The sequence below is a fragment of the Heterodontus francisci genome, chromosome 37 (genome assembly GCF_036365525.1).
Source record: "Heterodontus francisci isolate sHetFra1 chromosome 37, sHetFra1.hap1, whole genome shotgun sequence".
NCBI lineage: Eukaryota > Metazoa > Chordata > Chondrichthyes > Heterodontiformes > Heterodontidae > Heterodontus > Heterodontus francisci.
In genome coordinates, this window is record NC_090407.1 from 23,386,638 (window position 1) to 23,405,421 (window position 18,784).

The following is an 18,784-nucleotide window of genomic DNA, read 5'->3' on the forward strand; positions in this document are numbered from 1 at the left end:
TCATAATGAATGGCGGAGCAGGCTCGAAGGGCCGAATGGCCTACTCCTGCTCCTAATTTCTATGTTTCTATGATTCTGGCACATGTTTTTTAATGGCGAGCTTGCTGGCAAAAGCAATACTACAAAATCCTGCGTGCAAAGAATCACAGGAGTATAATCATTGGTAACAATTTGATTATTGTGCTATACTTTTAGGTACATCCAGGGAATGGATTAAATAGAACAGCAGAAAGCAGTGTGTTTGCGAGAAGTGAACCTGTAATTTATTAAGTTTCAACTGAAGAGACTGCAGCTCATGACACTCGGATCACAAACGAACCCGTAAATGGAACAAAGTATTTTCAGTCTTCTGACAGCTAAATTTAACCCCTTCAGTGGTGGATTAGGCAACACAAAAATTTCCCCAGACGTAAATACAAAATATCTACCTGGTATTTCAGATCAAAATGTTTCCACTGTTTTACAGGCAAAAATTGCTGACTTCTAAGTGAAGTTTGGAGACAACACTGATAACATCTCCACAGTGAGCATATTTACCCTTTCATGAGGGGGCGCTCAGGTTTTCTGCAACATTTAGCTTCATGGGTTTGCAAAGGCAGAAGTAAAGAAAACAGGAAGCAAAGTAGGTTTCAGAAGGTCCAATGTTCTTTTGAAAGCTGAAGGTGAGCGGATCATTCTTTTGCTCCACATTGAATCTTTCCAACCATGTTAAGGGCGCTTCAACAGATGCTGACCAGCCTGTGATGGCTCAGCCATTCTCCATGCACAAGTGCAAACAGCAAGTACTACAGGCTGCTCAACCACTAGAGGCGTCACAACCATGCCTGATCCAATTCTCACCCCTACCCACATGCATTTTCTAACAGGATTCACTGGAGAGCCTTCAGGAGTGGTAAACCTGGTTGATATTACTTTAAAAAAAACATGAACCAGTTCACATAAAAGGGACATATGATCCCAAACAAATGGGATGGAAAATTGAGAGACCGTTCACACACAAGTGACCTTCCCTCTCACCCTGCCATCTAACAGAAAGAGAAGTAAAATTATCTGCTCCCAAGCCTCTGCTAAATTCAGCATCTTAATCACTGACTGTTAGATACACAATAGTAGTTCGGACTGACTGAGTTCTGATTGTCCTGCCATCCCCATGATAAAGTACTTCCCTAGGCAGCCCAGGTGGGACCAGGAGTCTTTTCATAGGGAATTATATATACACAATCCCAGAAGAAGCGTTCTGTGACACAGTGCATCAGCTACAATAACTTTGTTGTTCACTGGATTAGCCTAGGACCTGTATCTTTATTGGAGATTTCTGGTAATTAAAAGCCTGTTGTACCCATTGAGACAATAGAAATGAATACCAGCTCCTTCACCATCAACATAGCCTGTTCAGCTTTTGAATATTGTTTTCTTAATTACTGGGGTTGGAGGATGAAATCAATAGAATGCATGTACAAGAAGTGCACAGTAAGAGTTAAAGGTGTGCTTTAAAGGTGTTAGTTTATTGCAAACATATACTTACTTTCTTCGTCAATCTTCAGTTCCTCATTGTTTTTGATTTTCTCTGCCACCTCTTCTTCATTAAAACCCTTGCTTGCCAGATACTTAATTCGATACTCATCCCAGGACACTTGACCTACAGAAAGATGGCACAACGTTTAAAGGAAAATTGTACAGAAGGAGGTGTTTGGATATTTCTGTGGCAGGAAATTAAACAGATACAGCCTGAGGTGAGATACCTTGCTAGTCCCGAATCCAGAAATTACCCCACTGCACCCCTCACTCATTTCTTTTGCCAGAAAAAAATGGGTCTCTCTTTCATTTCTAATACTATTTGCCTCTGCCATTTCCCTCATTGGTCTGTGTGAAGTAGCTGAAATTAGTTGAGAAGGTCAGCAGACATAGCATTGCTGAGATGGATGCAGCTGTGGCTGGGGGACAAGAAAGAGAGGGAACAATTTTAACCTTAAAGCACCCATTCAGAAACTGGTGGGATTAGGTGCAAAACTGGATTTACACTCTGCCTAATTTTACTCTCCATTGAACTTACTGGAGGGTAACATTGGGCAGGGTGTAAAACTGGCATCCCACCCAATCCCATGGGTTTCCCACCCGCCAAGTTCAGTTAAACTTGGGCCAAGCTACTGGGATAATGGAGACATTTTTGGGAGGTGGGCCAACAATTAGCAAAAAAAAAAAGTAAGACTTGCATTTCTATAGTGCCTTTTAAGGCTTCGGGATGTCCCAAAGCACTTTATAGTCTTACACTTTTGAAGTGTAGTCACTGTTGTAATGTGGGAAACACCACAGCCCATTTGCACACAGCAAGATCCCACAAATGGCAAATCAGTCAAAAACCTGGAACTCCCTTTCTAACAGCATTGTGAGTGTACCTACACCACATGGACTGCAAACAGTTCAAGAAGGTAGCTCACCACCAGCTTATCGAGGACAATTAGGGATGGACAATAAATGCTGGCCTTGCTGGTCTCGCCAGCGACGTCCACATCCCAAGGATAAATTATTTTTAAAAATTAGTGAAGGAAACAGAGAAAGACAAATCAGGAACCAGATCCGAGGGTGAAAGTAGATCTATCCCCCAAGACATCAATCTAGTGTTTGGCAGCTGCAAAGAAATCAAACTACCATTAAGTGGTATGAAAAAAAGAACAGAGTGAACATGTAGAAGAATTTTGAAATGCTGTGTCCTGCAGGATGATACAGGATAAGTATTCTGGTTTGAGTTAACAAACAGGGTAGCAACACTTTATAATTTATGGTTGGCGCAAGACCTTGGCTACACTTGGTTGTTAAACTCCCATATGATTGAGATTTAATGATGGAGCCACACAAATAAACCTAGACAGAAATAATTTTGTTCCAAGTGCTAAAGGTTATGATTGATGCTATATTTAACATTTTGCTATGGACTTTCATTAATTGGAAAGAACGTTACAGGAATTTGTAGCTTAGCAAAATTGTGACCTTCTGTTTCCTTTAGGCTCTAGAAGGTAAATCAGGTGAACTACAAATTCCCTGGCTTGTGCAAACGTCACTTCAGGAGGGAAGGAAATGAGTCACAGTTGAGATGAGGTGTTTAACGGATATCAAATATGACCTCATTAATAGTTCTGATCAGCCCACTTGTGGCCAGGTGAACTAATTACCACCGCCAGCACAGTTAACATTTATACAGTGCGTTCAGCAGACAGAAATATTCACCAGGTATTTCACGGCTGCATAACTAAAAAGTGGACACCAAACCATAAAAGAGCTATTAGGGAGGATGACTAAAAGCATGGTCAAAGATATGGGTTTTCAAAGGTGGAAAGCTTTAAGGAGGAAATTTAAGACCAATCACCAAAGCAATGAAGGGAGAGGTTAGGAGAAATGTTGCTTCCTTTTTTAAATATACACAGGGGGTTATTAGGTCATGGCATACTTTACTACAAACAGTGGTGGAAGCAGAATCCACAATAGTGTTGAATGGGTAATGAACGCATTTTTTTTTATATAAATGATATGGAGAGGGGCAAGAGAATGGGACTAAATAGATAGGTCTTTCAGAGAGATAGCAGAGCTACATGGGGCTGAATGGCCGCCTTCTGAGCTGAAAAATTCTATATGAAAATGCTGTCTCTTTTAAAGCAAAACACTGCACTCTTATGGTTTGTGAAAGAATCAGAACAACTTGAATTAATATAGCACCTTGAAATTAATAAAACAAAATTTGACACCGAGCCATATAAAGAAACAGTAGGGGAGATGACTAAAATCTTGGTCAAAAAGGTGGGTTTTAAGGAGTGTCTTAAAGAAGGAAAGAGAGGTTTAGGGAGGGAATTCCAGAGCTTAGGGCCTTGGCAGCTGAAGGTATGACCGCCAATGCTGAAACGATTAAAATCGGGGATGCTCAAGAGGCCAGAATTGGAGAAGTGCAGATCTCGGAGGGTTGAGAGGCTGGAGGAGGTTACAGAGATAGGGAGGGGCGAGGCCATGGAGGGATTTGAAAACAAGGGTGAGATTTTTTAAATCGAAGCGTTCCTTAACCGGGAGCCAATGTCGGTCAGCGAATACAGGTGAACGCAGACTTGGTAGGGGTTAGGGCAGGAAAGGTTTGGATGACCTCAAGTTTATGGAGGGCTGAAGTTGGGAGCCCAGCCAGGATACTCAATAGTTGCGTACGATAGTCTCTGCTTGCTATCGAAGTATTCACTGTGATCTCACAATCCTATTTACAGTGGTGTGAGTTTATTTGTGAAGGCGTAGGTAGGAATCATCGTCATTGTTTTGCTTTATCTATTTCCCTGAACTGAAATATACAGTTTTTACTAACCCCTGCTTCAAAAAGATGAGAATATGCTGCTTCTCACCAGGCAATGTAACTGCAGACCACATCTAAAAAAGGTATTTTTTCATATCACATGCATCTGCTGTAAATAATGGCCCAGGAAATTAGTTGCACCGCGGCCACCACCACCTAAACCAGACTTTCAAAAAGGACACAATCTCACATGGTGATTAATTAACCAACGCAGAGTAAATAACTAACCACTTTACATTAAATGTGATGCTATCACAAGATGCATAGGATTGTTCCCCTTAGAACAGGGAAGGTCAAACAGAGATTTAATTGAGGTGTTGAAAATCATGAAGGGTTTTTGAAAGAGTAAATGGTGAGAAAACGGTTTCCAAGGCTGGAGGGCTGGTAAGCAGAAGACACAGATTTAAGACGATTGGCAAAAAAAACAGGGGGGTGTGAATTTATTTTTTCCATAAAAACAGCAAGTTCTGATGATCTGAAACATACTGCCTGAAAGGGCAGTGGAAGCAGATTCAAAAGTAACTTTCAAAAGGGAATTGGATAAATACTGGAAAAAGGAAAAAGGAAAAAAAAAGCTGTGGGGAAAGATGTGGGAGTGGGACTGATTGGATAGCTCTTTCAAAAGGGCCATCAGGTTGACGATGGGCCAGATGGCCCCCCTTCTGATTGAAGTGTTACACCAGCTCCTTCCCTGTATCTTTTGAACACCGTATTTCCCTCCATCCTGTTATTCTATAATAAAGAGCAGACAGCACCTGCCAGAAAAGGTCACTGTCATCACCATAGAAACTGGTCTCTGAAGAACTTCATAAATTGAGAATGCTGTACGAAATTTAACTACAATTTATTTTGTTCTGAAACAGAAGAAAATCTTTTCTAAGGATTACTGTCAAACAACAGGAGTATTGAGAAATGACTCAATCGTGCCTTTATATGAATTGATGTAATAAATGTATATCCCCTGCTGCAAAAGGCCAAAAGGAAGTAACGTTTTTATGATTCCCCTTCATAAGTACAAGTTGCCTAATATTTCTTCCCATTCCTTCAAACTATAACTCCTTAACTATATATTCACTCAGGTATCGTACAACAAATGTTGCCCCTAGATGGTAACCAAGGCAGGAGGTTTATCTTGCAGGTGCACAGGGACTTCTTCGACTGGGACTCACCCTGTATTCAGCTCTCGGCGCAATACTGCACTTTTGATAGCAGAAAACTACCATTTTAAATAAGCAAGATTATATAAAACACAGGGCAGGACCGGAACTAACTAAATGATCTCAAAACAACAAGACTAAATAGTTATCAGTGCAGGAATTAGAAAAATATCAGTGCAAATATGAAATAATATTGTACCAGAAATTAAATAAATTATCTGACTTGTGGTGAGCAATGCTGGAACTGATGCACTAGTAATTAAAACTCTTGCATTTAAGTGTAATATAACTGGAAAAACTGTGATTTATTATCTAATCTTCAGTAATGTGTAAGGCAGCATAAAGGGGGCATCGTGACTTCACTGATGAACATGGCTTTAAAACTGAAATGACCATGAGGGCTTGTGAAAGGGGCAACGGCGCAAAAATATTGGCCTTTTAAAAGAGCAGACTGGGAAGAATGCATAGAAGTTATTAAAAAAAAAATAATTGGAACACTGTAAATAGTTGGGTGACCAGGCCAGAATTTTACAAGAGCAGTCTGGAGCAGGTGGGGGGGGGGGGGGGGGGGCGGGTAAAATTGAGTGGGAGGTGAGGGAGGCTGTTCCCGTCACCTTCCCGCCCCCTGCTGCAATTTTACAAGCAGCGGGGAAGGTGACAAACAGCCCGCCCAGTAAAACCTAGTGGCCTCCTTGCGGGCTCTGGAGCTGCCCTCCTAAGCGGGCACCCTGTGCCCGATGGAGAGTCCCCCACCACGGCATAAGCCGTCCCCGATGGAGCAGCTCCCCACCCCCTCAAATGACCCCCCACCCCCAAAACCCCCCACCTCGCCAGGGCCCAGCTGATTGTCCCCAGCGAGACCCCACACACTGACCTCTATTTCGGGGCCTTGTCCATGTGGTCAGTCCTAGCTGGGTGCAGTCCCAGCAATGGCCACTGCTCTCAGTGGTGCTGTTGAGACTGAAGTGCTGCCAGCCCTCTGATTGGCCGGCAGCTCTTGGAGGCGGGACCTCCTGCCTCAGAGGGGTGGAAGTCCCAACTGAGGGCAATTTAGGGTCTGTGCCACATGAAATTATGGTGTGGTTTCCAGACCTGGCGGAGGTGGGCTCACCACCGATTATTTTCTGCCAGTAGGTGGGGCCTCTGGCCCAATGTAAAATTCTGTCCCTAGAGTGGAAAAATGGAAGTAAATAAGGATTTATTATCGAGACTAGAATCGAAATTCATTCCAACAAAATCAAAGCTGATTAAGCAGAGATCAATGTGGCCAAGCAGGTGTAAAAGGACATTATTAGGGACAAACAGAGGGTTTTCAAAACCTACAAGGAATCTAGAAGGCAGGAGTATTGCAAAGACAAATGAAATAAAGGGTGGAGAATACCAAGAGTAAGATTCCTGAGAATATTTGAACTCAAACTGTTAATTGTCACCAAGTATTTTCAAATTTATAATCAATGAACAAAGGATGAAAGAAAGTATTGATCGAATTTAAATTGACAATAGAAAGCTGGAATCTAGAGTACAGTTGCGCACCCGTTGTAATCCATGGAGAACTGGAAAGAAACGGAGAACTGGACTTTCCCCACTAGGATGGAATTTTGAAACTGCCTTGGAAATGAACTCGAGTGAGGTTTCACTATCACCTTGTTCATAAGCTAAATGAAACATGGATTAATGATTATTAGTTGGAATTCAATGTGGTTTCACATGATGAATGCTACAGTAATCACTGAGAATTTTTAAATTCAAATAAATGCTTGGGTTCAAAAGTTCATAACGATACTGCTTAAATCTCAACAATTGGGATGGAACATAATGCTAAACTTCGAAAGAGGTTGTGTCATTTGTTGCCCTTAGTGTTAAATTGATACAATCAGTATTGAAAAATTAACTTCCTTGTTGGACTGTATTTGGTATGAAGCGGTTCCACAATTTATTTTTTTTTGAGTTTTATAAAAGGAGTTGGAGCACACTGATTCATTCTTGGAGGTCAATAGTATCAATCCCTTTCTTGGCACCACATTGGTACAAAGGGTTAACTTATTGTCACATACTGGCACCAAGAATGCTGTGTTGGATCAATAAAGTCAAAATTGCCAGGTCACAAAGGTGTCCAAGAGATGGTATCCCTGCTGTCAATGGACTTGCTGACCTCATTTCTGGATTAGGTACAATGCTGAGGGTTGACCATCTCCTCTGCTTATGCCATTTCCACAAGCTTAGACTCATCCCACTCAACTATGACAAACCTGAAACAGAAGCAGTGGAGTAGGCATCTGTCACAGGGCCGGCCTAATTACATTTTATGCATGGCGTAAAGCCCAACCAAGACCTCAAGATACCTAGACCAAAGAGCAATAGAAAGAAAATAAGATGTGAAAGAGGAGTCTTCACATCTATATGGCAATAACAATGAGCTTTTTTATTAATGAGGGAGCATCACTGTCAAAACCAAGGAAAGGAATTTATTATTATTAAAGGAATCAATGGCCCTGATTTTAAAAAGGGAGGCGGGAGCAATGCACATAAGCCACAAAGTGGCTAACGCACTGGGTGACTCCAAGGATGTGGTGGCCTTGCTGATCTTAATGGCCGGTCCTCATTTAAATAAAAGTCCCCAGAGTCCCGGGAGTAGGAATTTGGCAGCAGGCAGCTGGGGACCCATGGGGACAGTCCCAGTCATATTATTCCTCACACTAATGGATTGCACCACCACCTCGATTACAGCCTTGTGCGTCTTTGCCAAGAAGAGGAAGCATGGGGGAGTGGTCACACAAGCAAAGGGATCTTGTTGGGGCAGTTGCTTTGGTTGGTGAGCAGTCGCATCGGGAGGCTGCAAAGCCCTCTGACGCTATCACTAGGTGTGCAAAGCAGTTTGTCTGAGGGGTAAACACATCAGATGAAGCAACGTGTACCAGCCAAGTATAGCATAGCGGCCTGTGACAAGCATAAAATGCAACAGGAGATCACTACAGAGAAAACACTGACGACAGAAAAGTCTCCACATCCCGTGGAGGGTTGTAACTGAGAAGACTTGCAGACATTGTTCTGGGCAATTCTCCCGAGTGAGACACCAGACATCATCCTGGCAGGAAAAGGATGTAAAGATTTCTGTATTCTGGATTTTTCAATTTCTGTATTCTTATCTCTAGATAGTTAGAATAAATCTGATCTGAAGGATCCCTTTAGCTGTATCTTTACAGGAAACCCTTATCTGCCATGGGAATGGTGGCTAACAGCTGGAACTGGCCAGATCCTTCAATATATTCAATATGTGGCCGAGGTAGCTTTTCATCATTGCCTTTGTGCTGAATTGAGTCAGAAGATTACTTGATACCAGTCTCCTTTGAGAACTGCAGTTCAACAGTTGGGGGAAGGGAGTGGGAGGAAACGGGAGGAAACAAATGCATTACTTTGGCTATAAAAAGAAATTCTGTGAAGTGCACGACAGGTCTGTCATCACCTGCAATGACTAAAGACAGGTGAACTTATCAGACAGTGACTCAAAACTTGAAAAAGATAAAGATAAGAAAGCCCCTAAATATAGTGTTGAACATGCAGGAAAAAGGGAGAGGGGTTGAAAAAGCAACAGGTATTGTAATCACAATGGTTTGCAGGATCTCAAAAGCAGGACATAAGGAGATGATTCAAAACATTATCTCAGTAAGGCAATCAGACAACTTTAAAAAGAACAAAAAAGAATGTAGAAATAGCTATGGTGGTAAGAAGCCTAAGGAGAGGCCCACACAGGAACTGGGCCACAGAAATACACTGCGGACACAGGAGTTCTGATATTAAAACAATGAAAGGTGGAATGATCAGTGTGATCATCTGGATCCAAAAAGGACAACACCATGGGCGTATACTCTTACCCCACTCCCACACTGAATGAACAAGGGCAACGCAGAGGGAACAGGCCTTTTGGAAAACAGACAGGAAAGGAGGATGGACTTGGTGGTGGGATCACATTGTAAGTGACAGAAATGGTGAAAGGTGAATTGATAAGTGCAATGGTCTGGTGAGAGGAAGATGGCATTGGGCAGAGAACCAGGAAATGGGGCCGACATTGTTGTGGATCCAATCAATTGCTGCTGAGGAGAAAGAAAGGAGGCCATTTCAGCTGTGGTGTGGAAAATGGAATTATCCGAGCAGGTATGACAGAGCGTGAACTTGGGAGAAAAGGATGGAGTGTTTATAAGAAGTGGGGTGAAAAAAATTCTGATCTAGGTATTTATGGGAGCCAATGGGGTTGTAATGTGGAAAGCCCATTACCAGAGATGGAGGGAGAGAAATCAAGGAAGGGATGAGTCAAGATGGACAAAGACTAAGGACAAGTAGAAACGAAAATCTCATTCAATGAAATAATCTTGAATTTTCAGTGTCACGGTGACAGCAGGAAGTTGCGCCAACGTAGACATCAATGTAACAGAAGCAAACATCACGGAGGAGCATTGAGTGAGATTACACCAAAAATGTTCCACATATACATAAAATCAGGTGACAGCTTATAACTTCTAACTCCACTCATTTTCTCCAGATAAAAAGTGGCTCAAAATGAGAACAGGTTGAGCCTGGCAGAGAAGGATGCTGGTGGATGGGGATTGTGCGGGCTGCTATTCAGGGAAGAAGCACAGGGCCCTGGTGAGTGATGGAGGTAGAGAGCAACTGGATGCCAGTGGTGAAAAGAAGATACTGGGAGGCTGACAACCTGAGATCGCCAAAGCAGCACATCACAGGCAAAGGTGTGGAGGGAATTTGCTTTGGTGTCAATACCTGGGGCTTTCTTATCCTTCAGTTGGCGACTCTGACAAAGGTACTTCTATGTTTCTGGGGTCTCTTTTTTTATTTTTAGTCTTCCTGATATTTTTTGGTTCCTGTCTTTCAAATGATAACTGTAGAGGTGCTGCATTCCACGTATTTCAGGGCGTGCTTTCACTTGCTCAGATAGCTCAGTAAATTTGTAGCATGCCCAGTGAACAAATTTTGCTTCAGCTACTTACGTGATAATCTATACCTTCAGAAGCTGGCTGAATAACTACACCCTGACTTTGATTGAGGCCTAACTACCCAAAGAATAATGGAATACTAGCAGTGGACCATTTAGCAGCTTAAATAATTTTTTTTAGAATTCTTTTAAAAGGACAACTATTTTGTTTTTTGAATTGTATTGCGTTAGTTTGGGTAGGCACTAAAACAGGCCCTTTGGCCCACCAAGTCTGTGCTGACCAACAACCACCCATTTATACTAATCCTACATTAATCCCATATTCCCTACCACATCCCCACCATTCTCCTACCACCTACCTACACTAGGGACAATTTACAATGGCCAATTTACCTATCAACCTGCAAGTCTTTGGCTGTGGGAGGAAACTGGAGCACCCGGCGGAAACCCACGCAGTCACAGGGAGAACTTGCAAACTCCACACAGGCAGTACCCAGAACTGAACCTGGGTCGCTGGAACTGTGAGGCTGCGGTGCTAACCACTGCGCCACCCAAAGTTCTCCGAGATCCTATGGCATTGCTCGTCTTACTCTGTATTTGTTTATTGGGGCCCACCATAAAACTACTAGTAGTACAACTGTCGTACATCACATTTAAAGCACCCCAAGTAACCTCACAGAGGCACATGGAAAACAGACACTGAGCTAATGGAAAGATAGAGAAAAATGATCAAAGTTACAGAAGTGGGTTTTAAAAGGAGGATGCTCTAGGAGAAGGGATAGGTAGAGAGGTTTAGGGAGGAACAGAGTCTCATACATGTAAATACATTGCATTACCATCTCCATCGGGATCTACAGCTTTGAAGTGTAGCTTGTTCTCTTCAGTGGCCTGTTGGAAATGTTCCTCAGTCTTTTCCATGATCCATCGCTGCATCTCGCTTGCACTAATTTTCTTGTCAACATTGACATCAACCCTGAAGAGCAGGAATACAATACACTGGTGAACATTACTGTCAAACAGGAAACAGTTTTTTGGACCACTGACACATCGATTCTGTAATTGGATCTCAAAAGGTGATACAGTTCAGGATTTAGCACTCGTGGTCAGTGTTCCAGCCACCCACTACTGCACTGGTTTATCATCATTAATCTAAATTGGTTATTAGTGAACAGTATTTCTTTGCTAGCTGTCCATGAGAGAAACCCCCTTTTCCTTTATCTTCAAAAAGGTTTGATCCCTGTCATAGACACACAGCAGTGGGGGTGAGCATTGAACTCTTAGCGTTCAACTTTATGATGCATCAATTCAAAATATTGAAGTTTTTTTTAGGGAGGTGGGCAGAAACGAGAAGCCAATCATGGACAGCATTGTGTAATGAACTGTCCAAGAAGAACTAAATTGCCTTACTAAAATTACACATGCAAAGTTAAACTTGAGTTAATTTCCAAGACACAGTTAGATGTGTTGTGCTTTTAGACAATCTGTCCTCACCCCTCCCTATCTCTAACTCCCTTAGTCCTCCAAGGTCTCTGTACTCCTCCAATTGTGGCCTGTTGCACATCCCCGATTTTAAATCGCTCATCGACAACTATGCATTCAGCTGCCTAGGCTCTACTCTGTGGAATTCCTTCCCTAAACCTCTCTGCCTCCCCTCTCCTCCTTTAAGATGCTCATTATAATCTACCTCTTCGACCAAACGTTTGGTCATCTGTCCCAATATCTCCTTATGCGGCTCATTGCCAAATTTTGTTTTATTACGCTCCTGTGAAGCACCATGGGATGTTTTACTATGTTAAAGGCACTATATAAATGCAAGTTGTTGTTGGTCCCTCTCTGTCGCTCACCAGCCCCCCCCCCCCACCTGTAATTTAGACCAAGGTGAACTGTGAGCTTCATTTACAGAGCTGCTGCAGTTAGATCAAGGAAAGGAGATGCAAAGATGCAAAATGAAAAAACTGCTTTTCTGGAAAAGAAAGTGCTAGAATTGCACAACGATTTGATAAGAAAAAGGCCGGGCAGCAAAAGACACTGCCTTCACTTCTTCAGATGCTGACAGACCTGATTTGCATTTCCAGCATTTTCTGTTCTTAATCAAAGATAAATGAGGACAAAAGGAAATCGTGCTCAAAACTGCAACGATGTAAAGTACATGCTGAAAAGGAAACTGTCTGCTCTTTGTAAATACACCTTAGTCTGGGTTTGCCGTGGGTGTAAGACACAAGGCATAACCAGTTAAAATTTCATAGCTTAATCATTCTTTCCAAAAATCTCAGACTTCCTCCAGCCGCTGTTCATTTTTGATGTAGTTTGAGAGTTATTTTATATCTTTTCCCGCCCCCACCAACCACCATTCTCCAACCAAAGGTGTGGGCAGGTGACCTATTTCCAGGCATCTGTGAGTGCTGACTGTGAAACTTTACATCATTGCTGGACAAATTGCAGATGATGCTTCTCAAAGGGACACCACCTTGCAACAAGCAGATATAGAGATTTCCTTTCACTGAATAACGGGAAAGGATGAATGTTTAGGAAGTCTCTGGTCCCCAGTGTTGTGGAGATTTCTTAAAACTGATGTTGAAGAAAAATTCCTCCGAACCCAAAGTGATCTAGAATGTTAGGAGCAACACTGCCGCCCACACTCCCATGAGGCAAGTTAGGATCCATTAGAAATTATCACCCCAAAGCGTATCCTTGTGTCATATCAACACCTTCTGGCCCGTGCAGGTCTTTCAATGACTTAATGAGATGGTTGCAACTCTGTAATGGCTCAGTGTGAACAAGTGCCATGTAATGTGGTCCCAAGCCTTAGAAAGGTCAGGCAGGTCCCTGGTTCCACCCTTATTTGCACTAAACCAACTGATCTCAGGGTGAGCAAATTGCAATTGGCTCGAATGTCCCCGGCACAGGAAGAGAAGGGGAAGGGAGCACAAGGGGAAATAACAGTAATTGTTACCATTTCTTGGTACAGCTCTAGTGACACCATTCCCCCACCCCTCCGCCCTAGCCCCCACTGGAAAGTGCGTCTGCCTGGATGTTGAAGGAGGGCAGGGTCAGGTTCAGCTGTGATGTTCATTGTGACCCACGTTGGGCTCCTACAAAGCTACAAGAGGTTCCAGAGGGTGGCCAGCGCCCATGGAACTGCACCTCTGCTTTGGCCCATGGTTTCAGGCAAGGGAAAAGAGACGAAACCCAGGGGGAGAAAAATAAATTTTTACCTTCTTGTGAAGGGGGCTAAGAGGACAAACAAGAAATATCCTTCAGAAATGAATGGGACAAGAGGAAGGCAGTGGATTGACCTAAAATCCTTATTACACCTATCCCGTCTGATGCAAGGGGACACAGTGGGAAAGCTGCAGATTCAGCCAGAATGGAACTCATTCAGGCCTTGACAATTGGGATGATTGGTGCCTGTTCAGATCAATAGAAGGATGAGTCTACGTATTACTCCGAGTCGAGAGGATAGTGTGATGACTGGGTTCATTTCCACCCATGGACATTCCTCCCCCACTCCTATGATGGATCGGAAATATTATCCAGGATGCAGAGTGCCCTTGATACAGTGAGAACCCCATCGCATCATAGGGGCATCCTTGGTTATTTATGGAAAGGTGTTTAAAATGAAATTAGCAGTACTAAATTGGAGCCAGCTGCCATCAGATACGGCTGAGGGTGTTCCCAGCACAACTTCAGCTCAGTAGGTGAAAAAAATAAGTTCGAGCACTTGAAAAGAACAATTTTGCATTTATATAGCACCTTTGATGTCGAAAGAAAGGCCCACGGTGCTTTAGAGAGGCAGGAGGAAAAATCTAGCCTGTGGCGGAGGGGTAATGTAGCACCAGGAAACGTACAAAGCAAAGAGGCAGCGGGCGGCCAAGTTACAGAGCAGATAACGAATTTACAAAGGCAGTCAGTTGAATGTGGGTGGTTATAAAAATGGTCTATTAACAACAGCATTTAAAGTGCACAAATACAGAGCTATAGCGGATATCTGAGGGTGGGGAATGTTTTGAATATGTTTAGAAAGTATATCACACGTGCAGAATTATGAATACCAAGAAATGTCTGAATTTTTAATGTAATGTTTTGAAATCAATATTTCAATACCAAACACTCAAATGCACAAGCTGAAAAGATGTCAAATATATACTTGCAAAGATATTCTTTTTATTTCGCCATGTAACCTTTGACAGCGTTTCCAGTACTTTGCTGTGGAATTTTAACTTACTTGAATCATCTTTATATCTCTGGAGTTCCCCAAATGCTCGTTGTGCTGCACCAACCAGTCAACAACTGCCATCTCTCAAAGCCAAACCACACCCGGTGCTTGGGACATGGACGGCTGCACATCTGCCTATCAGTTCCAGCTAGGGCAGTCAGCAATAATTGCAAAGTGGGTCCCATAATTATGCAAATGAACACAGGACAAGGTCTCACACTTCATTACAGGGTTCCTTTCAACTTGAAAATGAGCTGTCCCCTACTGAGCTACAAATAGTGAGTAGTTAAAAATAGTAACAAAGGAAGACAACAAATGTAGCTCTTTTAAATGTATCCTCTTCAGTATGCAGGGCAGCATCACCTTTCACAGATAAGCACACACATGCAAGCAATCCCAGGACAGATCTTCTGGTTGAAAGTATTTGTGAATGAGATGTAAAACATAGCCTGGGTATGAGGAAAGGCGCTCAGAGGGGGCCCCTTCCTAGAATTCCCGTTTGCTAATGGTCCGTTTTGCATCTGCACCGACCTCAAAGAACAAAGCAGGCACTGAGTGCGGTCATCTTTACAATGGTCAGCTTACATCAGGAGTCCTTGACGGGGGACTGGCCTCAGAAACAGAAAGGGCTTGCCTTTTGAGCCCCTATCACCACAGCAGGATGCTGCAAAGTGCTTTACAGCCAAATTATTTTTTGAAGTGCAGTTACTGTTGTAATGTCAGAAACGCGACAGCAGATTTGTGCACAGCAAGCTCCCACAAACAGCAACGTGATAACAACCAGATAATCTATTTAGTGACGTTGGCTGATGGATACATATTGGCTGGAACTAGGTGGTCCAGCTGCTCTTCCAAATGTAATCGGATCTTTTACGTCCACCCGAGAGGGAAGACGGGACCTTGCTTTAATATCCCTTTAATCAATGATAGTCAGCATAGATTTGATGAGGGAAGATCTTGTTTGATCAACTTTGATTGAATTTTTTGAAGAAGTAACAAGATAGATGAGGGTAGTGCAGTTGATGTGGTCTACATGGATTTTACCAAGGCTTTTGACAAGATCCCACATGGCAGACTAGTTAAAAAAATAAAATCCTGTGGGATCCAGGGAAATGCAGCAAGGTGGATACAAAATTGGCTCAGTGGCAGGAAACAAAGGGTAATTGTTGACGGGTGTTTTAGCGACTGGAGAGCTGTTTCCAATGGCGTTCCACAGGGCTCAGTACTGGGTCCCCTGCTTTTTGTGGCATATATTAACAATTTGGACATAAGTGTAGGGGACATGATCAAGAATTTTGCAGACAACACAAAGATTGGCCCTGTGTTAGATAGCGAGAAGGATAGCTGTAGGCTGCAGGAAGATATTGATGGTCTGATCAGATGGGCAGAAAAGTGGCAAATGGAATTCAACTTGGAGAAGTGTGAGTTGATGCATTTGGGGAGGTCAAACAAGGCAAAGGAATACACGATTAATGGGAAAATACTGAGAAGTGTAGAGGAAGTGAGGGAACTTGGAGTGAAAGTCCACAGATCCCTGAAGGTAGCAGGACAGATAGATAAGGTGGTTAAGAAGACATATGGAATCCTTTCCTTTATTAGCCGAGGTATAAAATATAAGAGCAGGGAGGTTATGATGCAACTGTATAACTCATTGGTTAGGCCACAACTTGAGTACTGGTCACCTCATTACAGAAAGGATGTATTTGTACCAGGGAGGGTTACAGAGGAGATTTATGAGGATGTTGCCAGGACTGGAAAAATGCAGCTATAAGGAAAGATTGGATAGGCTGGGGTTGTTCTCCTTGGAACAGAGAAGACGGAAGGGAGATCTGATTGAAATGTGAAAAACTTTGAAGGGCCTGGATAGAGTGGAGGTGGAGGGCCTATTCATCTTAGCAGAGAGGTCAGTGATGAGGGGGCATAGATTTAAAGTGATTGGTAGAAAAATTAGAGGGGTGATGAGGAAAAATGTTTTCACCCAGTGGATGGTGGGGGTCTGGAACACACTACCACCTGCAAGGGTAGTTCAGGCAGAAACGCTCAACTCATTCAAAAGGAGTCTGGATATGCACCTCAAGTGCCGTAATCTGCAGGGCTATGGACCAAATGTTGCAAGGTGGTATTAGAATGGGTGGATCGTTTTTCGGCCGGCACAGACATGATGGGCCAAGTGGCCTCTTTTTGTGCCTTAAACTTTCTATGATTCTATCTGATCCAAAGGATAGCACCTCTGACAGTGCGGCACTCCCTCAGTGCTGACCCTCTGACAGTGCGGCACTCCCTCAGTGCTGACCCTCTGACAGTGCGGCACTCCCTCAGTGCTGCACTGAAGCGTCAGCCTAGATTCATGCTCAAGTCTCTGGAATGGGACTTGACGCCACAACCTTCCAAGACAGAGGCAAGAATACAACCACTGAGCCACGGCTGAATCAAAGACATCAGCAGGGCAAAGGAGAATCTGCCCTGGGATTCTGCGTGTCCGTGGATCAATAGATATCAGAGCCCAGTGAGGATCGTTTCCATCTCCCATGCTACAGCAGCAGCAAAGCTTTCTTCTGGAAATGCCAGTAACCGTATAGTCAGGGCAGCCTGACAGTAAGGGCCGGGTCATGGCAATCCCTTGGCAATCTGGACAGATGGAGGGGAGAAAATCAACTGCAACAAAACAGCAGCTTATCTTATTGACTAAAACCACTTCTGCCGAGTTGGAAAAGATTTATCTCCCTTTTTAAGGAGCAAAGGTTTCATCAAACATTTCCTGTGAGCTTTACAGTGGCCTGAATATCGCATTAGGCAATGCAGCCTGACAGTCCCAAGTTTACCTGCCATCTGGGACTCACTCGCAAGCAGGGGAGAAGTCAGGGAGCTAACACTGGCCTCAGTACCACTGTACTGGAAAGAGAGGGTTAAAAGAGGTCATTTTGGGCGGGGGCAGGGGTCAATTAACCTTTCTAGAGATGCAGCAAAACAAAAATGTGGAACTATTACTGTTATCTCCGCAGATTCTGCAAAAAGGGGGTAACTCACTTCATGTAATACAGCTGTGTAGTTGAAAAAGCAGCATAGCGCTGAATAAGGATTAGTCAATTAAATATTTTACACACCAAGTTAAAAAAAAAAGTATGAATGAGCATATTTCGTGTGGGTGGGGATGAAGAAGCTTACAATAAAGGCAAGGAATGTGAAAACTGTGGGGGAAACTGATACCAAACAAACAGCTGTAATCAGCAAAAAAAAAAGTGAAACAGAAAGTGATGCTGTTGTCTGCTTTGAATGCCTCATTAATGCCGGGACCTGGAGCCAGAAAAACCACATTCAGTTTTTGAATTAATCACTTGTTTGTTCATAAAACCAATTAGTTTGGGGGTGGTTTCCGAAACAACAGCTGCTACAATTACCCCCACCTCCACCTCCAGTCCCTTGGTCTGGCTGTAGCTGCAGCAGCTCCGGACTCTCTGGGTGCGGAATCCGCAGATATCTTTTCCTTGCACCCCACCGCAAAAATGGGTATTCTAGATCCCAAACTCCGAAATCTACAAAGAGAATCCCAGTTTCAGGGATTTAAAAAAAAAAAAATTCAGGATTGTGACCTTAAAGTCACAAATTCGCACAAATTATCCACCTCCCATATCTGTCCTCCTCATTGCTGGAGGGAGACTTGCCAAACAGGGAAGTTTTATGCAGCGGGCTCACAGTTGCAAAACAGAGGCTTACTTGCATTAAAGAGCTGAGGTGGGACTACCAGGGGCAGTAAAGCAGAACATTACCCAAGCCAAAGAATCCGTGGGTTGTGCATGGGCTTCTCATTACTCCACTGGCTGCAAATATACCACACTTGGTGGCAGCCACAGGGGATATTCATTCCAGAACTCTAGGCATGGACCCAGATGCCAGATGGAAAAGATGAGTGCAATGACCCACTCCACCACCAGGGCCCTATGTTCAAGATAGTTTTTCAATATCCCTTTGGTTGGCCACTTTGCGTCTGACAGCATCACTGGTTAAAAACAAAGGGGTGGCATTCTCCCAGATATCCGCCAATGCCACCCTATTATTGTCCACGAGGTGTAACCAGAGCAACACTCTCTCCAATTTCCCCTCCCGTCCTGTGTGAAAGGGCCTGGCTCTCACGACAACCAAGA

General features: G+C 43.3%; 1 protein-coding gene across 1 annotated transcript in view; it reads right to left on the reverse strand.

The window, feature by feature from the left end:
• The window catches only part of sdf4 (stromal cell derived factor 4), a 79,125-nt gene that overhangs the window by 36,109 nt on the left and 24,232 nt on the right, over positions 1-18,784 (reverse strand). The window contains exons 2-3 of the mRNA XM_068017306.1: positions 11,263-11,399; positions 1,526-1,639 (exon numbers count right to left, since the gene is read on the reverse strand). Of these exons, the coding sequence (XP_067873407.1) occupies positions 1,526-1,639; positions 11,263-11,399 (251 nt within the window). The remainder of the gene's footprint in view (positions 1-1,525; positions 1,640-11,262; positions 11,400-18,784) is intronic.